Below are 27,977 nucleotides of genomic sequence, written 5' to 3'. Positions count from 1 at the left end.
ATACACGATCACACACAGCTTCTCTCTCACACACACTATTGCACATGATCACACATGGGACTTCTCTCACACATTATTACACATGATCAGACACATGGCTTCTGTCACACACACATGCTATTACACATTATCACACATGGCTTCTCTCTCACACTCATGCTATTACACATGATCAAACACATAGCTTCTCTCTCTCACATCCGTGTTATTACACATCACACAAGGCTTCTCACATACACTTTTTTTACATGATCACACACATGGTTTTTCTCATGAACACACAATTACACATCACACATGGCTTCTCTCACACACATGTTATTTTACATGATTACACATGGCTTCTCTCACACATGCTATTACACATGATCACACACATGGCTGTGAGGTAATAAAGCCTTATTACGTAGAGGTTATGTCAAAATGTAAATAAATTGATATCTTTTTATAAACTTTTTATAAATACAGACATTCTATTTTTTCCTGACTTCAAGTTTTCTACACACATAGCTCAGGAGTGAAGTAACTAGATTTAAAATGGTGGCAGGTCACACCCTTCTTCAGATCATTAGCTGTGTCAGATCGCCCTGATATTTCTCCTCATTGTACTTAATACATTCTACAATGAGATAATTCTGAGTTTATTGCATATCCTGTGTTTGTGTTTGATTTCCTCAAGAGCAGAGAACAGGTCTGTTTTGCTCATTATGTTATCCCCAGCAAGTATCATGATACGTGGCACCTAGTAGATCCTCAATAAATATTTTCTAAAGGAATTACTGAGTGAATAAAACATACACACTACATTTTGTGCTGCCTATCTGCTCAGATCTATTTCCTTTGGTATTCTTTATCTTATGGGGCTACATTTCCAGGGTTCCCTTGTTTTCTGGCTTCTAGGTAGATTTGGCTAATAGGAGGCACTGGTAGGAAGACTAGGGGAGAGAGAGAAGGAAAGAAGCCAGGATATTTCCCTAGATTTCTTTCTTCTCCCTGAGGTATTACTGGCAGTGTCTGTGTCTCCAAGGTGGGTGCAGCAACTTTGGCTTCTGGGTCCAGGTAACACAGGTAACACCAGCTTTTTCCCATCACCCCTGCATTCATAGGAGTGGTCCTGGCTTCCTAGTTTTGTTCATATCAAGGTTGCCTCGCTATCTCCTGGGCTTCTCTGCTCTTTGATCACCAGTGGAATTCTTTATATTAAATTTCCTCTGTTTTAAAAACTTCGAGTGGGTTATATTTTCCTTGCTGGACCGTGAGTTCAAATGAAAAGTCTGAGTTGTAGGGAAAGCAATCTTTTTATTATTTATTTATTTATTTATTTAGAGACAGGGTCTTGTTCTGTTGCCTGGGCTAGAGTGCAGTGGCGCAATCCTAATTCACTGTGGCCTCAAACTCTGGGCTCAAGTGATCCTCCTGCCCCACCCTTAAGCAGCTAGGACTACAGGCACACAGCTCCATACCTGGATAATTTTTTAATTTCTATTTTGTAGAAATGGAGGTCCAGCTATATTCCCCAGGCTGGTCTTGAACTCTTGGCCTCAAGTGATCCTCCATGCCTGGGCTGGAAAACATAGCCTTATGGGAAAGTTCCTAAAAATGGTTGATGAACAAGACTGAAGGCCAGAATATGAAAGCTTAAACTCTGATTCTGCCTCTTCCTAGTTGCATATTCCTGAGCAAATAATTTCAACTGGTATTTCTAAAACTGGGCCAAGGCACCCAGGGCATTAGAGTGACCTCACAAGAGTATCTCATAATATTTAAAAATTTGAACACATAAACACAATGAAACTCAACATCTGTCAGACATCACATGAACTACTAATGAGGTAGTTCATGCCTTCAACATAAGATTGCACTACAATCCTTCTGATAATTTCATATTTTTGTGAGACTGGGTTTCCCAGTCAGTCTGATAGAAAAGCAAGTACTATATGGACATTAACGTGGAGCAGAAAGTGAGGGCAGCAGTGTCCGATCTCATTCCAGGTGAGAAGTTGCACACTGTCCAATAGGTGCATACATCTCCTTAGTAAGTAGTTGTGATTAACAATGAAACAGAAATGAAAAATATATTTTATGTGTATTATATTTTTAAGCAGCAAATAAGTTGGTAGGACATAAATATTTAATTTGTTGGGACCTAATTATTTATAAATTGAATGGTTAGATATTTAATTTGGCCTAAGTCACCATGAAAAAATTACTGAGGCGCTAAGGGAAACATGAACTAAGAAACCCTTCTGAGTCTCTGTTTTCTCATCTGTAAAATGAAGAAACTTGCCCCACCTTCCCCTTACAATTGATTGCTGAAGGACAGTTGAGATACTGTGCATAATGGACCTTATTGATGGCCTACGCAACATCCATTCTCTACTTCCTCTACTCTGATGGCACCTGGATTAGATTGTGGAATCTTCCCCTTCATCACATGCCTTTAGGAAGTTGAATCCAGGGAAGCTCCGGGAGCAGGTTGGTTTTATGTAAAGACATAAAACTAGGTGCTCATTGTTAGCTTGTCTTCTTTTTCAAAGATTGGTATAAGAAAGGCTTGTAACTTAAGTCAGTCCAAGGAGACACAAGACGACTTGCTGGGGACTCCTGAGATCTTTATTTCTGGATATTGCTGTGCGTGGGTATAAGATCCAGAACTTGCTACCAGCCTGAGGAGAAATCAAACACATGGACAATGGAAAGCTGACAGCCCAGAGAACCGCAGGGAAACAGGGCCAAGTGACTGGACACAGGGAACCCTAAAACTGACCGTCCCTCTGGACTCTAGGTAGTGAGCCAACACATTTCCTCATTATTTTGGATATTGTTTTTTTGCAGTTGAAGGCATTCTGATTCAATATAGGTGAAACTATTTTGCAAATTACATAGTGTGATGCAATTGTTGCTAAAGTTCGGAATGTGCTTAGAGGGAGATCATGAACACCAAGACTAAAGGCCTGGATGCAGCCTATCACCCTGTTTCATGTGACTTTTATTTATCACCATATTTATCACCAAATGTAGCCCCATAAGATAAACAGGGTGGCATTTACAGTTTGTGGCATTTCACCATTTCCTACATTGTAGAATCAAGAATGTAAATAAATGTATATCAATGTCTTCAAGAATGTATCATTCTTCTTTCACTAGAATTTGCCACCTTCAATTGCCTGCTTCTCTTCCACTCTCCTTAAAACTTCCTATTTTTCTCCTTACCTGTCCCCTTTACTTATTTCTAAATCTACAGCTTGTCAAAAGTTAACTGAAAAATAGAGGTGTAACTTTTTTTGCACAGGGTCTTAGACTCTTCAGAAAAAGGAAAGTATGGGTCACTAACAAAAGCTACTAACCTTGCTTTTATATATTCACCCTTTAAAAGTTCACAACCTACAAAAACCAATTCTTCATTTGAACATTTTGTGTAAAGTCAACTAATTACAGAAATCAATGCTCTAAGCTAGCCTGTTTATTTACAGATTTTTTGCCAACTTGCTTTTATCCTTTCCCTCACTGGTTGATTCAACAGCTATTTTTTTGAGCACCTATTATAAAAGCAACCAAGGTAAAAAGATTTGGTCCATATCCATTAGGATAGTGCTACTCAAAGTGCAGTCATCGAACCAGAATCATAATCACCTGGACGCTTGGTGGAAATGCACATTCATGGTTCTTATCCTAGACCCATTGCTGTAGAATCTCTGGAGGTGGGGCTCAGGAATCTGTTTTAACAGTATCTCCAAGTAATTATTTTGCCTGCTAGAGCCATTAATCTGGGAACATATGGCCTAGTGAATAATTTTGTAAAGTATAGTAAAGGCAATTACTATCCTTGCAGATGTGTACGAAGTGAGCTGGAAACATAGACAGGGCCTTAACAATACAAGCTAACGCTGAGCACCTAGGATGTTTAGGCACTTCACAGGCATTGTCTTAGACATCACAATGATACAGTGAGATTTGAACCCAAGGCCCTTCTGACTCCACAACTCATAATTACTGTACAAAACTACCCTAGGGCTGAGCAGCACAGGAAGTTTCACAAAGAAGGCTGTGTTCCAGCCCAGTCTGAGTTTGCTAGATCAACAGACTGGAGCAAAGCGGTCTTGATAGTCCTGGAAAATAATGGTGCAGTATATAGAAAGGAATGGAAACAAGAGAGACCATAGCATAGTTAGGAATTTCAGGTAGTTCAATGTAAGTCCTGGGGAACAGGAGGACAGGGATGGGCCTGGACAGCTAGATAGAAGTCTTACTGTAAGTAAAGGTTTGATATGCTACGTAAATGAGTTTATATTCTACTCTGCAGGAAAAAAGACCACCACAAGATTTTTGCAGGACTGAAAATTCAGTGTGGTATCAAAAACATATCCAGTGGAGTAACATGATAATAATAATAAGGCAATGATGCTAGAGGTCAAGGCTGATAGGGCAACTGAACTGGAGTCTTGGGAAGAGATAAGAGGGGCCTGAATGAAAAGTGCAATGGGGGACAGGCAGAGGGAATGGATTCAAGTGCCGTTAAAGTATAATTGACAGCACTTCACTCTTGAGATGTATTCATTTAATACATATTTACTAAGTTTCTGCTATGCACTTGGCACTATTCTAGGAACTAGGGATTTTACAGTGAACGAAACATACAAAATCCCTCATAAAGCTCCCATTCTAGTGCGTGTTGGTGGGCTGGCGGGGGTGGGAGGGGAGACTGGGGTTAATAAGCATATATGTCAGTAGTGGTATATGGTACAAAGAAAAACAACATAGGGAGAGGGGATAGCAAGTGATTAGGTGGCTGCTATTTTAGACAGAGGCTAGGAAAGGACTCTCTGCAGGGGGACAATTGGGCAGTGGCCTCAATGAAGTCAGGATAAGCTGAGGACCTATGAGGGCAGAGATAGGCATGGTGGGAATGGAAGCAGGAGACTGGTGAGAGAGAAGGACTTGCCTGGCAGGACACAGATGATGGCACAATCTGAGAAAAAGAGGCATGTCAGTGAGGCTAACAGGCAGCTGCACAGAGAAGGCTGGCTCCCAGCAGAGAGGGTTAGACAGAGGAGTGGGAGTTATCTGCCAGAAACCCGGAGATCATCTGCCAACATTCCCATTTAAAGACACTGACTGAATGATTTCCTGTCAAATTAAAATGGCCAGACTTCTCTATTTAAGGACATTCATTTTGGTAAACAGTAGAGCCAAAAATATTTCAAAGATTCACAAAATGCTATTTAAATGGTATTTAAAGGGTTTTCTTAGAAGCGTTGTACAAACTTAAAAGGACAAGTCCACTTTAGGGAAAAAGAAAGCTTTATTTCATAAATTACGTTATATTAACTCATTCAAAATATAAGTCAAAAATCTTAATATCAATAGATTATATCAAGCAAACTGGTAGGCAGAATAACTACAATTTAGTATAAGTACCCAAAGTATTTATAAATCAAAAGCCCTAATGATAACCATTTTTAGAATTCAATCATCACTGTAGAATCAGAGTCTGTAATTCTTTTCTTGATTAGAGTGGTAGGACACTGCAATACTGTTCCTCCATATTTCCACGCATACAATGTTATGTGTTACTCTACACTGTAAATGCAGTATTCAAATTCACTTGAGCTGTGGGCCTGGAAGTTAGAGATTAGCTTTTACCTTATGACTTTCAATGATTTTATCTGACTTAAGCTGATCAATCTCTTCGCGGCTGAATCCAAATTCGTCAAGTATCTCCTCAGTGTGTTCTCCTACAAAAGGATCCCTTTTGAAAGAAGGGATGGCTGGGGTGTTTGACAGCAGAGGTGCAGGGCGGGGGCTCATGTTCTGCTCCTCATTGGTGATAAACGAGCCCCGTTCCTTGCTGTGATCATGATGAACAACCTCCTCTAAAGTCAGAACCGGAGTCACACAGGCATCTGTGCCGTCAAAGATTTGACACCACTCTGCCTTTGTCTTCTTTGCAAATACAGCTGCAAACTTCTTCTTCATTTCTGGCCAATCATCCATGCTCATCTGATTGGGAAGTTCATCAGACTTTAGTCCAAGTCCTGAGGAAAAATACAATTTCTTAAATTATCATGCTTTGAACAGAGCTATTATAATCAATAAAAATTAATGCTGAGCCCCCTGTACTATGCAAAATAAAATGTTCTATAAGAGCTTCTAAATCAGTCAAGAGAAAAAAATGTAAAGTCAGTTTAAGGTTGGAGCCAAAGGCTGGAGAGGGCAGAGGTAGTCAGACTTGTCACCACCAAGATTTTATTATTCATATTTCATCCTCCAAGTAGTCTGTTCTCAATGGTCTGGTTTCCAGAAATTGATTTCCTACCTCTGAGTAGATTTTGAAAACAAATTTCCCCAGGATGTTATTAGCCAGTCATACTGAGTTAAAATAACTTCCTAATCTCTATAATGTATTCAAACTTTATAAAAAATATGAACAATTTTATACATGACCATCTCAGTTTCCAAGGAAGAAGCCTGAAGACAAATTATTTAATTCAGGATTGCAATTTTATAAATACATTCATTTATCTTTATTTTGTTAAAATAAAAGAGCTAGAATGGCCAGGAGTGATGGCATGAGTATAGTGCAAGCTACTCAAGAGGCTGAGGCTGGAGGATTGCTTGAGCCCAGGAGTTCAGGGCCCAGCCTGGGCAACACAGCAAGACCCCCATCATCCATCATCCATCCACCAATCCATCCATCCATCCATCCGTCCATCCATCCATCCATCCATCCATACATACATACATACATACATTTTTTAAATAAAAGAGCCCCAAAGGGCTTTGTACTAGGATAAAGTTACTAGGTTTTTGTACTAGGTTACCTTACCTTGTAAGGTAACCAAAGACTCATGCAAATTGTTCCTGTAACAAACAAAACAGAAACTTATCAGCCAGCCAGTCAACAGTGGGGCACGCAGACTTTCCTCTCCGGCATGAAAGGAACTTGAAGTGCCCATCAAGACCACAGTGCAGAGATCATGACAGCAGCTACCTGGGGACTTAACAGGAAAGGTGGCCTCTCTAGCTCTTGACCTCATCTGTGTTTCCTTTACTGACTATGTGGGCCTACCCCTGCAGACATGCCCAAACTCCAGTGCTGATTAAATTATACCCAAAGAGCAGGGCCACTTTACAATAGTTGGTGCAAATGTCCCTTTTCTTCCCTCATATAAGCGGGTTTTTAAAAGTGCATGGCTAAGTGCCAAATGATAACGAAAGGCCTTTTCTTTAGGCATAACACTGTGTATAAGTTTAGCCAAGTTAATTGAATAATCTTCACTTATAGAATCCCTTCCTTCTCCAGCATGTTGACAATCAAGGCCAATTTTAAGTTGCTCTGAAGATGGTAAAGTCCCTATAGAGGTAAGAAGACATAAATACTGAAGCCTCTTCTTAAGGTTTTGAGGACTATGAGGAAATAAAAAGAACTAACACAGTTCCAGATTTTTGTAAGTGGTCTCCTGTGGCATATATAAGTACATTTTCTTCTGTAACCAACAGTTCCATTCAAATACCAGGATGGATAAGAGGCCATAGTTTCAGGTTATCACTATAATCTACAGGATATCTTTCACTTGATGTTCTTTCTTGATTGCCCTGAACTCTGTGAGTGAAAGGCACATAAAATGAGCAGCGAGCAAAAAGTAGTGATCTTCACATGCTTTTAAAACAGTCTCTTTTTATCAGACTGTGATCAGAATCATAACACTAAGTAAAGCTGGAGCCAATATGTTCTCTCTTTAACTTTATAGTTGAGATTACACAGGTCATAGTTTGTATGCTAGAAAAATACTAGAAATCAAAAGTCCCCAGATCCTACCCTACCTCTAACACCCCAAATCTCCCACTGTCTACCATGGCTTCGCAGCCCACAATCTCCCATCCTGCCCATGACCCTGACCAAGGTCACAGGATTGAACACCAGTGGTTTAAGGTGAGCTGTTTGCTGTGCTCCTGACACTCCAATACGGAACTTGGAATCCAGTCCCAAGTCTCAGAATCCATAATTGTATAAATACAGTTATAGATTGTGACTAGTTGTTATGGTAAAATCACTATGAAATTTCTGGTATTTTAAGTCAAACAGATTTTCAGGAACTAGCCCAGGGATTCAGATACCATTTAAAACTTGGGGAAGCATGTTTTGATTTCAAAAAAACTGCGCCCCCCCCGCCCCACACACACACGATTACAAAAAATGCTTATTCTTTTAAGTACATGCCATAAACTTTACTGCTTTATAATATTAAGTATATAGTAAGCAGTCAAAATTCATGTTGTAAGTATTCAATGATATATGTCCAGGATGGCAATTGTAAACATTATTTTATTATTATTATTATTTTTGAGACGGAGTCTCACTCTGTCACCCAGGCTGGAGTGCAGTGGTGCGATCTCAGCTTACTCGAAGCTCCGCCTCCCATGTTCATGTCATTCTCCCACCTCAGCCTCCCTATTATTTATTTATTTAAGACAGAGTCTCACACTATTGCCCGGGCTGGAGTGCAATGGCACGATCTCGGCTCACTGCAACCTCTGCCTCCCGGGTTCAAGTGATTCTCCTGCCTCAGCCTCCCAAGTAGCTGGGATTACAGGTGCCTGTCACTATGCCTGGCTAATTTTTTTGTATTTTTTAGTAGAGATGGGGTTTCACTATGTTGGCCGGGCTGGTCTCAAACTCCTGACCTCGTGATCCGCCTGCCTCGGCCTCCTAGAGTGTTGGGATTACAGGCGTGAGCCACTGTAATCCAGCCATAAACATTATTTTTATAATGAAAAATTGGAAAAAATGTAAATGAACTTGCATAGGGAATTGGTTATATAAATTTTAGTATAGGCAGATAAAAAATATGATATGGCTGCTATATAAAATAGGTAAGGGTAAAGATCTTTTGTACTGACATGTACTGAACGTCTTTACTATATTGTTGTATAAAAGCTATAAATTATAAATTTATATAATTATATATATATAAATTATAAATTGTGAAACAAAATAATTGCTGGGTATTGTGGCTCATGCCTGTAATCCCAGCACTTTGGAAGGCTGAGGCAGGAAGATCACTTGAGCCCAGGAGTTCAAGACCAACCTGGGCAACATAGTAAGACCCTGTCTCTAGAAAAAAATCAAAAAGTTAGCCAGGCATGGCGGCACAGGCCTGTGGTGTAGCTACACGGGAGGCTGAAGCAGGAGGACTGCTTAAGCCCAGGAGGTCAAGACTACAGTGAGCCATGTTTGTGCCACTGCACTCAAGCCTAGGCAACAGTGTAAGACCCTGTCTCAAAAAATAAAATAGAATAGAATAATTGTGCATTTGTATATGTACAATAAAAATTCTTGAAGGCCATATCCCAAATTTTCCCAAAGTGGAAGAACAAAGGAAAATTTTCCCTTCTTACTTTTTAAAATCTGTATTGCTTTTTTCCTAGCAAACATATAATTTTAAATTTTTATTTCATTTTTGAAAATTGTGGTAAAATATACATAAAGTTTACCATTTCAGCCATTTTTTGGTGCACAGTACTAGGGCATTAAGTACCCTCACACTGCTTTACAGCCATCACCACCGTCCATCTGCACCACACAACTCCTGAATTTCTTCATCTTTTCAAACAGAAACTTTGAACCTATTAAACATTAACTCCCGCTCCTACCTCCCCACAGCCCCTGGCAACCACCATTCATTCTACTTTCTGTCTCTATGAACTTGACCACTTTAGATATTTCACATAGTGGAATCATATAGTATTTGCCCTTTGGTGACTGACTTATTTCACTCAGCATAATGTCTTCAAGATTCATCTCTGTTGTAACGTGTTGGAATTTTCTTGTTTTTTTTTTTCAGGCTGAAAAACATTACATTTTATTCACCCATTCATCTGTTGATGGACACTTGAGTTGCTTCTACCTCTTGGCTATTGTGAATAATGTCACTATGAACACAGATATACAAATATCTGTTTGAGTCACTGCCTCCAATTCTTTTGGTTATATACTTAGAAGTGGAATTGCTAGATCATACAATTCTATGTAAAATTTTCTGAGGAAATGCCATGCTATTTTTGACAGTGGCTACACCACTTTACATTCTCATTGGTAGTACACAAGTGTTTCGTTTCCTCACACCCTTGCCAACAATTGCTATTTTGTATTTTTCAGAAATAATAATTTGAAGGCCAGGAGTGGTGGCTCACACCTCTAATCCCAGTACTATGGGAAGCTAAGGGGGAGCAGATCACTTGAGGTCAGGAGTTCGAGACCAGCCTGGTCAACATGGTGAAACTCCATTTCTACTAAAAATACAAAAATTAGCCAGGCATGGTGATGGGCACCTGTAATTCCAGCTACGCAGGAGGCTGAGGCAGGAGAATCACTTGAACCCAAGAGGCAGAGGTTGTAGTGAGCCGAGATCACGCCACTGCACTCCAGTCTGGGTGACAGAGATTACCCAGCTTTTGAAAATTATCTCCTGATAAAACAGCTTTTGAAAATTATCTATTGCTTACCTGATTGTACTATAAGAACCTTGCTATCTCAAAAATGTCATAAAATTCTCAGTGTTTTCAGATTTTTTTGCCCTAGAAAATAGCAGGGATGCAGCAGAGTATGTGCTTTAAAAAGACTTTGCATACTTATGTTCAGAAACTGAAGATATAAACTAAAGTATGGTCTCAAAGATCTAAAACACAAAGGGGAGTAAATTAGGTATGTAATTAGTACTACCTCAAAAATTATTATTATTGTTGTTGTTGTTGTTCTGATACATAGTCTTGCTCTGTCACCCAGGCTGGAGGGCAGTGATGCGACCTCAGTGCACTGCAACCTCCGCCTCCCAGGTTCAAGTGATTCTTGTGCCTCAGCCTCCCGAGCAGCTGGGATTACAGACATGTGCCACCATACCTGGCTAATTTTTGTATTTGTAGTAGAGACGGGGTTTCACCGTGTTGCCCAGGCTGATCTTGAACTCCTGACCTCAAGCGATCCACCTGCCTCGGCCTCCGAAAGTGCTGGAATTACAGGCATAGCCATCGCACTCGGTCCTCAAAAAATTATTACAGATGTGGGGGTTTGTCCAGTAGGACTTGAGAGAGAAGAAATGTATATGTGATTAGTAAAAGTAGCATTTTTGTAAATAAATCTTATAAAAGAAAGATAATGCTGAGGCATTTTGGCACGGACTACGGAGATAAAGTCCAAGGCGATTTAACATGCTATCTCCTAGAGCACAAGCCATCTGTCAGCTGAGGATCCCAGGTAAACTTTGAAGGGAGATGAGGGTTACGGATACCATAAAAGGCTATGGATGCAAAAAGAGGGGGCTGTAAAAAATCAGGGGAGTTACAAAGTTTAAACTCAGCAGAAGAATACCCAGGAGAAGGTGATCAGGAGTTAAGGGATTGGTACAATGACCCTGCTAGAAAAATGTTGTCTTGTTTCATTTTCAGTGTTTCCAGAAAGGCTTATTCATTGAGGTGAAGTGTGGATGTGAAACATGAGCCTGCTCCACACATACAGCAGTCCTTCTTCATCCGAGGTTTGGCTTTCTGTGGTTTCAGTTACCCACAGTCAACCGTGGTCTGAAAATATTGAATGAAAAATTCCAGAAATAATTCATAAATTTAAATTGCATGCTGTTCTGAGTAGCATGATGCATGATGAAACCTTGCAACGTCCTGCTCCATCTTGCCCTGGACATGAATCGTGTCCATCCTATCCACACTGTGGGGCTACCAACCCATTAGTCACTTAGTAGCCAACTAGGGTATCAGGTTGACTACTGCAGTATTGCGGTGCTTATGTTCAAGTAACCCTTATTTTACTTCCTAAGGGCCGCAAAGGTTGTAGGTGAAGGTGATGCTGGCAATGTGGATATGCCAAAGAGAAGCCTCAAGTGCTTCCCTTAGGTGAAAAGGTGAAAGCTCTCAGCTTAAGGGAAGAATAAAACTCGTAAGCTGAGGTTGCTAAAATCGATGGCTAAAAATGAATCTTATATTCATGAGATTATGAAGAAGGGGAGAAGGAAAAATAAATTCATGCTAGTTTTGCTGTCACAACTCAAACTGAAAAGTTACAGCTATAGTACATGGTAAGTGCTTAATAAAGATGGAAAATGCATTCACTTTGTGGGTGGAAGACATAAATAGAAGCAACTTCCAATTGACAGCAATGAGATTCAGTACTACTGCAGTTTCAGGCATCCACTGGGGGTCTTGCAATGCATCCCCCAAAGAGAGGACTACCGTATGTTTTAAAATAACAGGATACATCAAGGAAGGGAGTTAACTTCCAGAGTGGCAGAATAAGAGCCTTCAAAAACCTGTGTTAAAGCAATGAGAACACTAACAACAACTGTCAGAATTAACTTTTTCATAATTCTGGAAATTAAAAGCTGCAGCAATCCAAGGCACATTTATTCAAGAAAAACAGCTGAATCTCAGTAAGACCAGTGAGCTTTGTGGTGTTAGAACTTGTGCCAATGTCATCCCTCTCCCTGTGGTAGCCTTGAAAAGCAACTTCCCCTCAACTCTGGTCAGTTCTGAAAACCAGCAGGAGAATAGACCCGAGAGGAGGAAAATAAGTTTGGAGCTTCCCCCAAAAATCCCATCCCCAGAGAACTGTCATTATTTAGTCTGTCGGGCAGGTCCCTGAAAGGCTCCATTTTCAGGGCTTGTCTTTCTGTGATCTAACTCAGAGCTCACTTTGCTCTAGCCCTAAAATGCTGATTAAAAAAAAAAAAAAGGCAATATTTTATCGCAGCTGTCTTAGGTGGCGTTACTTACTGCAGCTAATGAGATGCTGACCAAAAAACTTAAAAGAAAAAAATAGGGGAATGGTATATCCATAGGGGGCTTTGAAAAGCTCCAACATGTTCCTGAGAATTTTTTTACACCTCCCGAGAAGGCCACACACACGCACACGTGCAGGACAGTGCGAATGCCCGCGAGAGATCTGAAAAAGCCCTCCTCTCTCACCGCTGGCTGACCTTGAGGCTCTTCACAAGCAAGAAGTTAAGGCATGTAGCGCTTCATAAAAAGATGGGAGATTTATTGGTTCAAGGCATTTAAGGGCCACAGTGGCTCATGCCTGAAATCCCAGTACTTTGGGAGGCTGAGGCAGGAGGATTGCTTGAGATCAGGAGTTCAAGATCAGCCTGAGCAAAATAGCAAGATTCTGTTTCTACAAATAATAAAAAATTAGCCAGGTGTGGTCGTGTGTGCCTGTAGTCCCAGCTACTTGGGAGACTGAAGCAGGAGAATCGCTTGCACCCCGGAGTTCAAGGCTGCAGTTGGCTATGATCACACCACTGCACTCCAGCCTGGGCAACAAAGCGAGATCCTGTCCCCTAGATTAAAACAAACAAGCAAACAAAAAAGGCATTTAAGGACATTTCTGTCCAATCATTAGCTGAAGCTAACTCAGTTGACTTCAGTGGCTACACATGCCAAAGAATACATATTTAATTTAAGAAAATCATTAAACAAACAGCAACAATAACAAGTCCAGGACTAAGGTCCTGAGGAGTCCTGGGAGGTTGTCATATTGAATTATTTAAAATGTCCAGTACTGTTTTAAAATTTTACACATTTATTTTCATTAAAACTTATTTAAGTCACTTTGGACCCAGCATGTCCTTAGGTTTTACCCATTCATTCAACTGCTCTGCTGTGAGACAGCCAAGTTCAACGGCAGTTTCCTTTAAGGTCGATCCATTTCGGGGTGTTGTCTTAGCAATCTCTGTTGCTTTGTCATACTCTATATGAGGGTTGAGAGCTGTCACCAACATTAGCGACTTCTTCATTAGCTTCTTGATCCTTTCTGTATTGGTCTGGATTCCCTCTATGCAATTTTCTGTGAAGGAAACTGAAGCATCCCCCAGCAGCCTGAGTGTAACACTAAGTTTTTAATCATCATTGGCTTGAAAATATCCAACTCAATATGGCCATTGCTACCTCCAACGGTTACAGCCACACAATACCCCATGACCTGGGCTGCAAGGATGGTCATCGCTTCACACTGAGTAGGGTTTACCTTGCCTGGCACGATACTGCTTCCTGTTGCATTTTCAGCAAGGTCAGTTCTCCCAGACCTGGCCAAGGACCAGAACTCAGAAAATGAGTATCATTTGCTATCTTCGTCAGACTGCAAGTGGTAGTGTTCATGGCTCCATAGAGCTCCGCCAGAGCATCATGAACAGCCAGAGCTTCCAATTTATTTGGAGCAGTGACGAAAGGCAAGCTTTTTAATTTCTGGACAGAGAGGTACCCTTTTTGATCTAGATAAACCATTCTGTTCTTCTATAGTTTTTCCAACTATATTCGAATAGGTGAAGTTAGTATGTTTGATCATAAAATGCTTTCAGTTGCTTGCAAACACAATTATTCCATCAGATGAGAACACATCAAAAATTTGAAAAATTAAAAAAAATCATTCCAGCTATATGCAAATAACTTTTAATATATGCATCTGAAAAGCTACCAAACATAACAATGAAACCTGAAACTTGTAGTAGAAAGGTAAATGCACTGTGATCAGCTTTCACATCACTTCAGAGTATATTCTGAAACTTCTTAGATTCTACATTATTTACAGAGTGAATTTTAAATTCAAACATTTCTCAGGAACAAAATGACCCCCATCCAATTATTTAATTAGAGAAGAAGAGATCCCAAATTTTCTTGCTAATTTATGGCAACTTGCCAGGAAGGCAAGAATCTGCAAGACAGGTAATCTGCAAAGGCATAGTGATATAGTAACATATTCTAACAGAATCTCATTTGCCAAAATCTTTCCATGCTCTGGTGACTTCTGACACTGAAGTGCCGTAAGGCACATCTACCAAGGAATAGCAGCTGGTAGAACCCTGAATGGAAGGCGACCAATGTGAGCAGATCATTTCTAGGGAAGAGTAAGATCTGGGCACACAGGGGCAAGATGATCCAACACAAGGAGTGAAATTAAAGCACCGAACATCCTACAAAAGGGGTTATTATTTTTAAAGCCCTCAGCTATTTTATAGACTAGTAAGACTGCTGGTCCATTTAAAAGCCATGGAAAATGCCCCACATGATATTGACGGCTAGAATTAGGTTAATTAGAAAGTGGCTATATAATAAAAGACATCATAGATTCCAAAAGCCTTTAAAATAGAACCAAAGAACATCCACAGCAAAAGGGGAGCTGAGGGAGACACATGAAGTTTATTTACCTTTGATCAGCAGCTCGTAGAACTGGGGTTCTATTGCTCCAACAGCCATGAACTCCCCATCTGCTGTCCTGTAAGTCGTATAGAAAGGCGCGCCACCATCCAACATGTTCTGTCCTCGAGGTGCTTCCCACAGACTTGATTTCTGAGTTTTCCACAGAAAAGAACTTAAATAAGCTGTTCCTTCCACCTTTGAGAACACAGAATACAAAACAAATCCAGATAACTCAAGTGTCAAAGCACGAATAATTTCTCCTATTCAAGTTAAAAAAATATTTGCATAAAAATTCTTATCTTAGAGTATACGAAGATTCTACCTAATTATACAACTTCTCTGGTATTTCCAGAAAGTGAGTTAGAGCAGTTTGTATTAGAATAGCAATTGGCTGCACTATTCAGTTCTGAAAATACTGTAAGACCTAGAAGGAATGACTTTTGTTCTCCATTTCTAATAAGATTGGCAAAATGCTGGTGATTTTTAGCTAGGTGAGGGTCCATGGAAGATCACTGTACTATTCTCTCTACTTTTTATAATGTTAAAAACTGCCAAGATAAAAAATTAAAAATTAAAAGAGCTTTCAAAAATGCATCTCCTGATCTCCACACCTATAAACACACACAGATGTAAGAACCATAGCACATTTTAAAGGTAAATCTCATAATAGTAAAACTTGACTTGTTCTAGCTCGATTCCAATCCCAAGAAAACTGTATTTGAGTATTTAATATATGTTATATTTCGTAATCACTAGAAAGTTATAAAATAAACTAACAATACGGATGGCAGGTATGTGCATTTTCTGAGTCAGGCAAACTGGTTTGGGAATGCCACCTTCCCACTGAGTTCTGAAGCAATTACACAATAAAGTACAATTACCACAAGGCTCAAACTCAAAGGCTGGAGGCACCGATTTATTTGAAGAGGATCATGTTCTGATCTTTATGTCTTTTATAAGTCTAATGTCTCCAGCATCCAAGGGAGAAGGCCCTCAAAACATCCTTGTCTCAAAAGTTACCAATAGAGGAGACCTCGTTCCGGCTGCTAGCAATTTCTCAGTTACTGGCTGTGAAACAACCACAAAATGTATCTTTGGATATATCCCATTTTCCCTTTTAACTTGAAACTTCATATACAACTGAATTTATGGCTATGACACTTATTATCACCAAATAGCTGAGTTCATGTAAGTGGCCTATGGCAGTGCCTTTTTTTGAGGCTGGATTACAGAGATGTTAGAGTTCCACATTTATACACACACACACACATATATATGCACATATGCATATATATGTGCACTATTTTAAATATATTTTATGTTTATGTTATTTAAGCACATATTTAAATGTATCCTATACCAAATTCTGACTCATCAGAGCCTCAACTCATTAACATTTGTTGCTAGACTTTAAAATACAGCTTTTCCTTCCAATTTTGCATAAATGTTACCTTGTATTTGAAACACTATTAAGGAAAACTTTTGTTCTGCATGGTTCTCCTCCCCTCTTAATTTGTGCTTACTCATACAAAACCAACAAGTTAGCACCTTCAATAAGCAAGTGCCTGCTTTCCGCTCAAGCTTTGTTTCTCTCAGAGCCTAATGCCAAATCAGTTGGGCAATAACAGATGAACTGGGAGCCAGCTAGCTTGTCATACAGTGCAAGAGAGAGTTTTCACAGAGAGTTCTGCATATTGTTTATCTGACTTTCATGTTCAGGCCAAAGAATGTGAGAAGTTTTTAGACACTGTAGTGAGTTGACCTTGAAAGAAAACATTTTTGCTCTGCTTCATCATAAATGAAATGCTATCTGAAATTTTAAGCAAGTTTTTAAAAATATGTTTTGTTTTGTTTTTTTAAATGGAGTGTCGCTCTTTTGCCCAGGTTGAAGTGCAGTGGCACAATCTCAGCTCACTGCAATCTCTGCCTCCAGGGTTCAAGTGATTCTCCTGCCTCAGACTCCCGGTCAAAACGAAATATAGTAATAAACTGAATACTGAAAGTGATGAGACAATCACCCATAAACTCTAACTTCTAGTGTTTGTGTTCAGAACAGCTTCACTGGTCTGACAAAATAATATATAAATATTGAGTATGTAAACATAAAATGTTTTATGCTAATAAAATACCCCTTTAATCTCTTTTATATGTTGAATGTCCTAATGAGATTGCTGAAAAATAGACGTGTTAACAGTTACAGGTCCAGTTGGGCCCACTCAGGACAAAAACAAGCTCTGGTCCAATCCTTAGCATCGGAGTGGGGTACAGGCCAAGAAATACAGCAGGAACCCTCCTCGTCTCATCCTAAGGCCTGGCAGTGGCTACCCTGGCACACGGCTTCTCTTGCCCCATTACTCATACACCATGCATGTCACAGTCGAGAGCCCCCTGACACGGGGAAACCGCAGCCTCAATTTGCCACCAACCTTTGATACTGTTAAAAGAAAAACTTTAGACAAATTAATTTAAGAGTTTGAGCAAAGAATGACTCACAAATTGGGCAGTCTGTGGAAGCAGACTAGGTTCAGAGTGACTAGTGCAGTCCTGTGGCCAGAGAGGACTTATGGACAGAAAACGGAAAGCGATGTACAGAAAACAGAAGAGAGGTACAGAAACAGCCAGACTGGTTACAACTGGGCCTTTGCCTTGTTTGAACACGGTTTGAACAGCTGGCTGCCTGGGATTGGTTGAAGTACGGCAGCTGTGATTGGCTGAGACTTGCTGCTTATTACAAAAGTAGGTTACCGTCTGTTTACACATCCAGTTAGGTCACAGCTCACTATGTAAGAGAAACCTTTAGGTGGAACTTAAAATATGTAAGGGGGCAGCTTTATGCTACAGTTAATTTAACAACAGTGTGCTCATGTGAGCCCAGATTGAGTGTAAATACAGCAAAACACACTCCATATTCCAGAGTTATCTTAACCACGGTTTCCAAGGAAGCAGCACTACAATAAGGCAGACTGCAGCTCTTCACAGGCAGGCCCAGGTCTGGAATTGTGCTGCTAAACAATGTGAAAACTTTCGGCCCATTAGAAGGCATCTGCCTCCCCCTAATCAGCTTCTACAATTGCCTGTACTACAAGGGTTCCTAGTGATGAAGTAGTGACTATGATTTACTGATTCTTTTAGCCTTAAGTAATTAGCAAATACTTACTATTCCCTAATGGAAATATGAGCCCAGAAGAAAGATGACAACGTTTTCACATACCCTAAAACCTTACTAACTTCTTTATATTATTTATTTATTTTGAGACAGGGTCTTGCTCTGTTACCCAGGCTGGAGTGCAGTGATGTAATCTCAGCTCACTGCAACCTCTGCCTCCCAGGTTCAAGCAATTCTCATGCCTCAGCCTTCCAGGTAGTGTGTTGGGGTCCGCGTGTTTCCTAAACAAAGGAATGAACACACAAGACAACACAGGACAAGACATACATGGCGGCCGCGCCGAACGGCACACTCTGCTTTATTGTATCCAGCCGTTTGTGGAATGTGACCAAGTCATGGGGCATGTGTTGCTTCTCTCACCTTTCCTTGACTCCCAAGATCAGTAAACACTGACCAGTTCCCAGAGCTCACTGTTTACAGCTGGCTCCTTTGTCCTTTCTGTTTGCAGAGAAGGACCGTCCTGCTTTGTCTGCAAGAGCAGGGCTTATCGGGAACGTCTCGTTTGCGAGCACGCAGTCCTCTACATAGTGGGACTACAGACACGTACCACCAAGCCCAGTTAATTTTTTGTGTTTTAATAGAGATGGGGTTTCACCATGTTGGCCAGGCTGGTCTCGAACTCCTGACCTCAGGTGATCCACCCACCTCGGCCTCCCAAAGTGCTGGGATTACAGGCGTGAGCCACCATGCCCAGCCAAACTTACTATCTTCTAATCATTATATAATTCTGATTAGCTACATTCTGCTGAAAGCAGCAATAACTTTTTATTTATATTTGATGATAATCAATTACACCTCTTCAGTAAATTATTCAAATTATTACTAGAGAAGTATCTAGCCTCAAATTCTCCTTAACACTCCCCAGGTCCCATTTTTGCTCTTAGTTCATTCCTTTTGGACCCCAGGGACCACGCCCATGGGGCAGCAGGGGGAGTTGTTGAAAGCAGTGGCTTTAGGGTCCAACTGCCTCAGGCAGTGCTTTGGACCCTTTCCCGTCATCTGCTTTAGAGAAAGGCAGTTAACCTCTCCAAGCCTTCAAGTCTTCAATGCCAATGACAGTAGCACGTCTCCCTCAGGAAGTTGTGTGGATCACAGAAGCCCTGTGGAAAGTACCAGTCTTGAGTTTGGTGGGTACTGGTATAAAGCCGGTGCTGCTATCTCATGCAGCAACTATGCCATGACCATGCCAAGAGCTGGCCCACAAAAGATAAACCACACTCCCCTGCCACTGGTACACACTTCAGAGAGGGCACACCGGAAAGTGTGAGATGTGCCCTGATGACAGTGTCCCAGAGGTACACATTCAGTACAGGGCGGGTCATGATTCACCATGAAGGGAAGGAAGCACAGGCTGAAGCTCTGGAGATGAGGGGTTTCTGGTAGAAAACGGATTTTGTGAAGATCATCAAGTACCCAATCCAGTTGACACTCTCAGTCTCTAAACTCTTGATGTATCCACCAACATTTGGCCCTCTGACCATTCCTTTCTTTGGTTTCCATGACAACACTCCATTCTGCTTTTCTCCTTAGCTGTCCTCAGCCCTTGCTTCTCTTCTCTGCCTATGCATTCCTTAAATGCCAGTGTTCTGTCCCCTTTCCTAGTGGATCACATAGTCTCATATGGCTCCCAAATGACTCTGAAATCTGTTTCCAGTCCCTAACCTCAAGTATCCCACCTGGATATCTCAAAGGCACTTCAAACTTGAAATGACCAAAACTGAGTTCCTTTTCTTCTAGTAAAAATAATCACAATGACAAACTTTAACAGAGGGCCCACTGTACGCCAAGCACTGTTCCCACACTGAACAATGGATGAACTCATTGAATTCTCATAGCATCTAACAATGCTATGAGGAGGATGTCATTATTATCTTCATTTTACAAAGGAAACTACAGCACAGAGAGGTTAAATAACTTGCCCAAGATCACAGAGCTAGTAAATGGCAGAGCCAGGATGGAGGTAGTCAGCTGCCACTCTATGCTCTGACCACAGTGTCCAGCAGTCCTCCTTCAGGACACTAGCAGGTCATCCAAGCCAGAAACCTGGGAGCCAGCCTTAACTTCTCCCTTTTCACTCCCTGTCAGTCCACTATCAATTCCCAGCAATTTTACATCTCAAATGTCCCTTCAATGCAAACCAACTCTACTATTAACTGCTTTAGTACTTGCCCTGATCTCTTCAGCAACAACCCAGTAATTGGTCTCTCTACCTCCAGTCTTGTCTCCTCAAATCTATTCTCCATCCTACCTCCAAATGTCTGTGAAAATGCAAACATGCAGTGGTGGTGCTGGAGTGCGCTCTCTTACCCACTAGCTGTGAGATCTTGAGCAAATGGCTACGCTTCCGTTCCCTTCTCTTTAAAATAACAATGTATTACAAATGCAGTTTTGAGAATAAGAAGAAATCACACAGGGAATGTGCTCAGCAGAACATGAGGCAAGCACTCAGTGGATGACAGTGAACAAACAGAAGCGTTATGATATCAGAGCATCCCCTATAAAACACAGCAGGAAGGTTTAGATAGGGAGGTCCATTTCACCTCAGTATCCCTAAGAATTTTCTCTCTCTGCCGAGGGAGACTTCTTGAACTTTGTTTGAATGATGACTGCTTGAAAATGATATACTAAGCACAAGAGATACTTGGGGAAAATTGCTGAAATATTTAGGCTGGCAAATATTTGGCAAAACCTGCAAGTACTTTTGCACCAACCTAAAACAACATAGGAATCAGATGAGTCACAGAAAGTTTACAGAACTGACTCCAAGAATAGATGATCAAAATATGACATTCTAACAGATATATAAAGGACATGAGGCTATTTTAAAAAGAAAAGGATATCTTGGTAACTTGGATTGAAACTTCAAATGTCATTTATCTCTTGTCTTCTTAAAAAAAAAAAAAAAAAAGATTTTAAGCAGCCATATCTTAAACTTAGGGACAAGTGGCAGGCATCTACCCCAATTAATACTTACCATATTTGCATCAATGACCTGACCCTTGCCAGAGCGTGTGCGTTCAAAAAGAGCCATCATGATGCCAAACACGCACATAAGACCACCACCAGCAAAATCAGCCAGGAGATTCAGTGGGGCATACGGATTCTCACCATGTCTGCCAATTTTTGAGAGAACACCTACATCATTAAAAACAAATTTAATGTCTCTTTTAAATTTAATCTCTTCTTAAAATAAATATGTGAGCATCTTAGAGGAATAATCAATCTCTTCAGTAGACAATCTAAGTGAAAGCTAGTATACATCACTTTTCCAAGAGCTTAGTCAGTAAACTTATAAACAGGCTTTCCCTCAAGACGGGATCCTTGTTTTGCTGTTTTCCTTTCTAAAACCTCTTCCAACCAAAATTTTCAAATATTGCTAAGTTTTTACTCATTCACTTTTGGAAAAGAAAATGATTATTTATTTTGTGGTTTTAAACCAGTAAATGCACTTTCATTCTTATTAGAAAGAAATGCAAGAAAATACTTGTACACAAGAAAAGAAAGGAATTTAATTTTTAAATAGATGTGAAAAGCCAATTCTATTACCCATTTCTTTCCTCAACTTTTAAATGTGTACTCACAGAAAGTCTGAAACGTCCTGTAGTCAACAACACACAGTTCTTAGAATTCTGGAATCAGGCCTATCTCACATGTTTTCATAGGCAAAAACGCTAATAAAGTGATATTAGGACCTGAAAACCGTGGGCTTTTTCTAGCTCTCATAGAAGTCTGAAACAATGACTCAGGCAATGATTCTCAAAATGGTGGGTAGAGATTTTGGGGTGGGGCGAAGTAGCTGTCAGAATCGAACTATGTCAACATTTTCAAACTACAGAGCAACCATCCCTAGTACCCAGTAAGCCTCTTAATTCCTAGCCGGGGCTTGTCTGAGATTTGACTCAACAAATGTAGTAAATAAATGATGGTAGCGGGCATGTATTATCCTTCGAACGTGTTAAGGGGTGGAGTGAGGGAAGGTTGAGAATGATTGTTTCAAGCCCCAAACCAATCCATTTTAAACACCCATGCTCTGCTGATTCTGATAAATATTTAAATCTTCATCTTTAAGAATTATTGTTAATCAACATACCTGTAGATCTTGATGGAATAAAAGTATAGACTAAATTTTTTTTCAACATACCTGACAAAGCCAAATAGTTGATATCATGGCCAGCTAACCGGGAGAAGCTTCCTGACTGGCCAAATCCAGTCAGCCTGGCATAAATAAGCTTTGGATTATCCCGCTGCAGAATCTCTGGGCCGAGTTGGAGTTTCTCCATGACACCTTAAGAGAAAAGTAACAATCTTCTTAAGAGAGTATGAATTGAGGATGGAGATAATCCCTTCTCTGAGACAAACATAAAATAGCACTATTGCAAGTCATATTAATAACATTTGCTCTGGGCTAATGGCATCTTTACAGCAGTTAAGGCCCCAAAGAGTGAAGCCACCATTTCTGGAATGTGTGGCTTCTTTCCAGGATGTAATTTCTCCTGGTACATCCCTGTTTCCCTCTAGGTTTATCCAAGCCTATTTATTCAATCCCCAGAGCAGGATCTCATGCCTTTAGTAAATCCCTTTTCTCTCTTTCTATACCGCATCAGTGTTTACCACATCCCACCTCAGCTGCACTTGCTTGTACATCCATACACTTATCTTCCCTATCAGCTCACGAGCTCCTCCTGCAGAATTCACACCTCATCTGTTTCCACAGGCACTAAGCTTCCTAGCATTAGTACCTTCACGAAAAAGTTTAGCACCCACCTGTAGAAAGAGAGGTTAGTGACAACAGGACCTGAGAGTTTTTAAGCTACCAAGTATAATATTTATAGCACAAATCCCAGGTAACCTGCACCTGAAGTTTCCTGGAATTAAAAGTAATCAAAATTACGTAATAAACTCACTGTCTTTACTCTCCTAAGGCTAAAATAAATCACAGAAAACCTTTAGTCATCTACCTAGATAAACACCAGTCACAATTCCTCACCCAGAGGCTATATCCATATTCCCAGCCAACCTTCCTCCTAATAACAAGACCTTGGACAAGCCTCCTTCATCTAAAATGGAGCATTCTTAAATTATTACATAATCGTAATTATTAAATCATTATTGTTACAAGCCTCAAATATGACCCTGAGGGTTAAATGAGTTAACGCATTTAAATAAGCCTGGTGTCCCCATTTAAAGCAGTGTGTAGAGGGAAATTTATAGCACTAAATGCCCACAAGAGAAAGCAGGAAAGATCTAAAATTGACACTCTAACATCACAATTAAAAGAACTAGGGAGGCAAAAGCAAACACATTCAAAAGCTAGCAGAAGGCAAGAAATGACAAGATCAGAGCAGAACTGAAGGAGATAGAGACACAAAAAACCCTCCAAAAAATCAAAGAATCCAGGAATTGGTTTTTTGAAAAGATCAACAAAATAGACAGACCGCTAGCAAGACTAATAAAGAAGAAAAGAGAGAGGAATCAAATAGACGCAATAAAAAATGATAAAGGGGATATCACCACCGACCCCACAGAAATACAAACTACCATCAGAGAATACTATAAACACCTCTACGCAAATCAACTAGAAAATCTAGAAGAAATGGATAATTTCCTGGACACTTACACTCTCCCAAGACTAAACCAGGAAGAAGTTGAATCCCTGAATAGACCAATAGCAGGCTCTGAAATTGAGGCAACAATCAATAGCCTACCCACCAAAAAAAGTCCAGGACCAGATGGATTCACAGCTGAATTCTACCAGAGGTACAAGGAGGAGCTGGTACCATTCCTTCTGAAACTATTCCAATCAAGAGAAAAAGAGGGAATCCTCCCTAACTCATTTTATGAGGCCAACATCATCCTGATACCAAAGCCTGGCAGAGACACAACAAAAAAAGAGAATTTTAGACCAATATCCCTGATGAACATCGATGCAAAAAGCCTCAATAAAATACTGGCAAACCGGATTCAGCAGCACATCAAAAAGCTTATCCACCATGATCAAGTGGGCTTCATCCCTGGGATGCAAGGCTGGTTCAACATTCGCAAATCAATAAACGTAATCCAGCATATAAACGGAACCAAAGACAAGAACCACATGATTATCTCAATAGATGCAGAAAAGGCTTTTGACAAAATTCAACAGCCCTTCATGCTAAAAACGCTCAATAAATTCGGTATTGATGGAACGTACCTCAAAATAATAAGAGCTATTTATGACAAACCCACAGCCAATATCATACTGAATGGGCAAAAACTGGAAAAATTCCCTTTGAAAACTGGCACAAGACAGGGATGCCCTCTCTCACCACTCCTATTCAACATAGTGTTGGAAGTTCTGGCTAGGGCAATCAGGCAAGAGAAAGAAATCAAGGGTATTCAGTTAGGAAAAGAAGAACTCAAATTGTCCCTGTTTGCAGATGACATGATTGTATATTTAGAAAACCCCATTGTCTCAGCCCAGAATCTCCTTAAGCTGATAAGCAACTTCAACAAAGTCTCAGGATACAAAATTAATGTGCAAAAATCACAAGCATTCTTATACACCAGTAACAGACAAACAGAGAGCCAAATCATGAATCAACTTCCATTCACAATTGCTTCAAAGAGAATAAAATATCTAGGAATCCAACTTACAAGGGATGTCAAGGACCTCTTCAAGGAGAACTACAAACCACTGCTCAGTGAAATAAAAGAGGACACAAACAAATGGAAGAACATACCATGTTCATGGATAGGAAGAATCAATATCGTGAAAATGGCCATACTGCCCAAGGTTATTTATAGATTCAATGCCATCCCCATCAAGCTACCAATGAGTTTCTTCACAGAATTGGAAAAAACTGCTTTAAAGTTCATATGGAACCAAAAAAGACCCCACATTGCCAAGACAATCCTAAGTCAAAAGGACAAAGCTGGAGGCGTCACGCTACCTGACTTCAAACTATACTACAAGGCTACAGTAACCAAAACAGCATGGTACTGGTACCAAAACAGAGATATAGACCAATGGAACAGAACAGAGTCCTCAGAAATAATACCACACATCTACAGCCATCTGATCTTTGACAAACCTGAGAGAAACAAGAAATGGGGAAAGGATTCCCTATTTAATAAATGGTGCTGAGAAAATTGGCTAGCCATAAGTAGAAAGCTGAAACTGGATCCTTTCCTTACTCCTTATACGAAGATTAATTCAAGATGGATTAGAGACTTAAATGTGAGTCCTAATACCATAAAAAGTGAGACCTAATACCATAAAAACCCTAGAAGAAAATCTAGGTAGTACCATTCAGGACATAGGCATGGGCAAGGACTTCACGTCTGAAACACCAAAAGCAACGGCAACAAAAGCAAAAATTGACAAATGGGATCTAATTAAACTAAAGAGCTTCTGCACAGCAAAAGAAACTACCATCAGAGTGAACAGGCAACCTATAGAATGGGAGAAAATTTTTGCAATCTACTCATCCGACAAAGGGCTAATATCCAGAATCTACAAAGAACTCAAACAAATATACAAGAAAAAAACAAACAACCCCATCAAAAAGTGGGCAAAGGATATGAACAGACATTTCTCAAAAGAAGACATTCATACAGCCAACAGACACATGAAAAAATGCTCATCATCACTGGCCATCAGAGAAATGCAAATCAAAACCACAATGAGATACCATCTCACACCAGTTAGAACGGCAATCATTAAAAAATCAGGAAACAATAGGTGTTGGAGAGGATGTGGAGAAACAGGAACACTTTTACACTGTTGGTGGGATTGTAAACTAGTTCAACCATTATGGAAAACAGTATGGCAATTCCTCAAGGATCTAGAACTAGATGTACCATATGACCCAGCCATCCCACTACTGGGTATATACCCAAAGGATTATAAATTATTCTACTACAAAGACACATGCACACATCTGTTTATTGCGGCACTATTCACAATAGCAAAGACTTGGAATCAACCCAAATGTCCATCTGTGACAGACTGGATTAAGAAAATGTGGCACATATACACCATGGAATACTATGCAGCCATCAAAAAGGATGAGTTTGTGTCCTTTGTAGGGACATGGATGCAGTTGGAAACCATCATTCTTAGTAAACTATCACAAGAACAGAAAACCAAACACCGCATGTTCTCACTCATAGGTGGGAACTGAACAATGAGATCACTTGGACTCGGGAAGGGGAACATCACACACTGGGGCCTATTATGGGGAGGGGGGAGGGATTGCATTGGGGAGTTATACATGATATAAATGATGAATTGATGGGTGCTGACGAGTTGATGGGTGCAGCACACCAACATGGCACAAGTATACATATGTAACAAACCTGCACGTTATGCACATGTACCCTAGAACTTGAAGTATAATAAAAATAAATTAAAAAAAAAAAAATAAGCCTGGTGTCCCGTATGTCAAGGCAGTTGCGGCAGGGATGGAGAGAAATAGTCCGAGTGGGCTAAAGAACAAAATGACTGTATCGATAATCATTGAAATTGGATGTGGTGAAAGGAAGACTGGAGTCCATGATGAAGTACAAGTTTTGGATTCAGGCATTCACTAAAATAAATAATACAGAAGGTAGAGATGCTGTTTTAGAAGGAAGGAAAGGCTCAGTTTGTGATCTGTAGAAGCTGTCTGGCGGACAGTCTTGACGGCGATGCCCAGGACCTGTGTATGCCAGCGTCTGCGGTTCTGAAAGGGGAAGTCTACAAAAAGGTGAAAATGATGGGAATGGGTAACGGGGCTCCAGGAAGCAGATGCTGCGACTTACCACACCCGCGTTTCAGGCAGGGAGCGCAAGCCTGGGTCCGTGGAAGGCTTGAGGGTACAGTACTCCAAAACTGTAGTCGAATAACCGCCTATATGCAGTTTTCCAGGAGGGGAATCCTATGGCTTTCATTAGATTCTTCCAGGGTTCAAGACCCTCAATTAATTAAGAAAGGCAAATACAGAACGTTTCTTAGAAAAAAAAAAAAAAAAAAAGAGGAACTTGAGAAGGAGTCAGAATAGCCAAAGGAGAAATCGGGCAACAGCACTATCTCAGAACCCAAGTTTTGGACAATCAAGTTTAGGATGAATGATCACTAACAATACCCTAGGAGGCAAAAATATCTAGAAGGCTGAGGCGGACAAGGGATCTTGCGGCAACAGGGCAAAGGTGTGGCGGGTGCAGCCTGGATCGAATGGCCAGACCCTCTCCCCTCCGCGGGAACTTCCAGAGAGCAGCCCGCGGGGCCCGGGCTCACCGCTGCGGAAGGGCTCCAGAAGCACGTCCGACCGCGCGCACAGACGCCGCAGCACGGCTGCTCCCCGCGGCTGCTTCAGGTCCAGCACCAGCGAGCGCTTGCCTCGGCCCAAGCGGCTCATGTCGTAGTGGGAGCCCGGCCGCTCGACGCGCACCACCCGCGCCCCGAAGTCCGCCAGGACCATAGCACAGAACGGGCCCGGGGCCAGGCCGGCCAACTCCACGACCGAGATGCCCCGCAGTGCCATGGCGCTCCCCAGTGCGCCCTGAATGAGACTGAGCAGCCCTTTGCCCCAGGCCAGCAGCCTACAGGAAGCTGTCCCCAGGCCGGGCGCCCCGCCCCCAGCCCCGGCGCCGGCGC

The 27,977-nt window shown here is 40.9% G+C and overlaps 1 protein-coding gene across 3 annotated transcripts; it reads right to left on the bottom strand.

The window, feature by feature from the left end:
• Positions 1 to 1,279: 1,279 nt before the first annotated feature.
• AMACR (alpha-methylacyl-CoA racemase) lies at positions 1,280 to 27,977 on the bottom strand. Of its 3 annotated transcripts, XM_033179301.1 has the most exons (6): positions 27,618 to 27,977; positions 22,506 to 22,649; positions 21,339 to 21,499; positions 15,207 to 15,393; positions 5,644 to 6,035; positions 1,280 to 2,666 (listed from the first exon to the last, which is right to left on the bottom strand). In XM_033179301.1, the coding sequence occupies exons 1-6, from the start codon at positions 27,862 to 27,864 to the stop codon at positions 2,562 to 2,564; spliced, it is 1,236 nt and encodes a 411-aa protein (XP_033035192.1). In that variant the 5' UTR covers positions 27,865 to 27,977; the 3' UTR covers positions 1,280 to 2,561. The 3 variants fall into 3 exon arrangements, with proteins under 3 accessions (XP_033035192.1, XP_033035193.1, XP_033035194.1); XM_033179302.1 differs by lacking the exon at positions 1,280 to 2,666 and having other exon boundaries at positions 5,284 to 6,035; positions 15,207 to 15,348; XM_033179303.1 differs by lacking the exons at positions 1,280 to 2,666; positions 21,339 to 21,499 and having other exon boundaries at positions 5,284 to 6,035; positions 27,618 to 27,976.

This window comes from Trachypithecus francoisi, unplaced genomic scaffold, assembly GCF_009764315.1.
Source record: "Trachypithecus francoisi isolate TF-2019V2 unplaced genomic scaffold, Tfra_2.0 Lachesis_group2, whole genome shotgun sequence".
Lineage (NCBI taxonomy): Eukaryota > Metazoa > Chordata > Mammalia > Primates > Cercopithecidae > Trachypithecus > Trachypithecus francoisi.
Note: the sequence above shows the minus strand (reverse complement) of the source record. Positions and strands in the feature narration are given on the sequence as shown.

Bases quoted from the DNA above. Each gene is read 5' to 3' on its own strand.
- AMACR (XM_033179301.1), bottom strand. From the start codon at position 27,864: ATGGCACTGCGGGGCATCTCGGTCGTGGAGTTGGCCGGCCTGGCCCCG. The intron at 15,394-21,338 runs GTAAGTATTAAT...GTGTTCTCAAAG, and splicing joins AGGTCATTGATGCAAATATG to GTGGAAGGAACAGCTTATTT. The intron at 2,667-5,643 runs GTAAAAGCTAAT...ATTTCTCCTCAG, and splicing joins AAATCATTGAAAGTCATAAG to GCTGGTAGCAAGTTCTGGAT.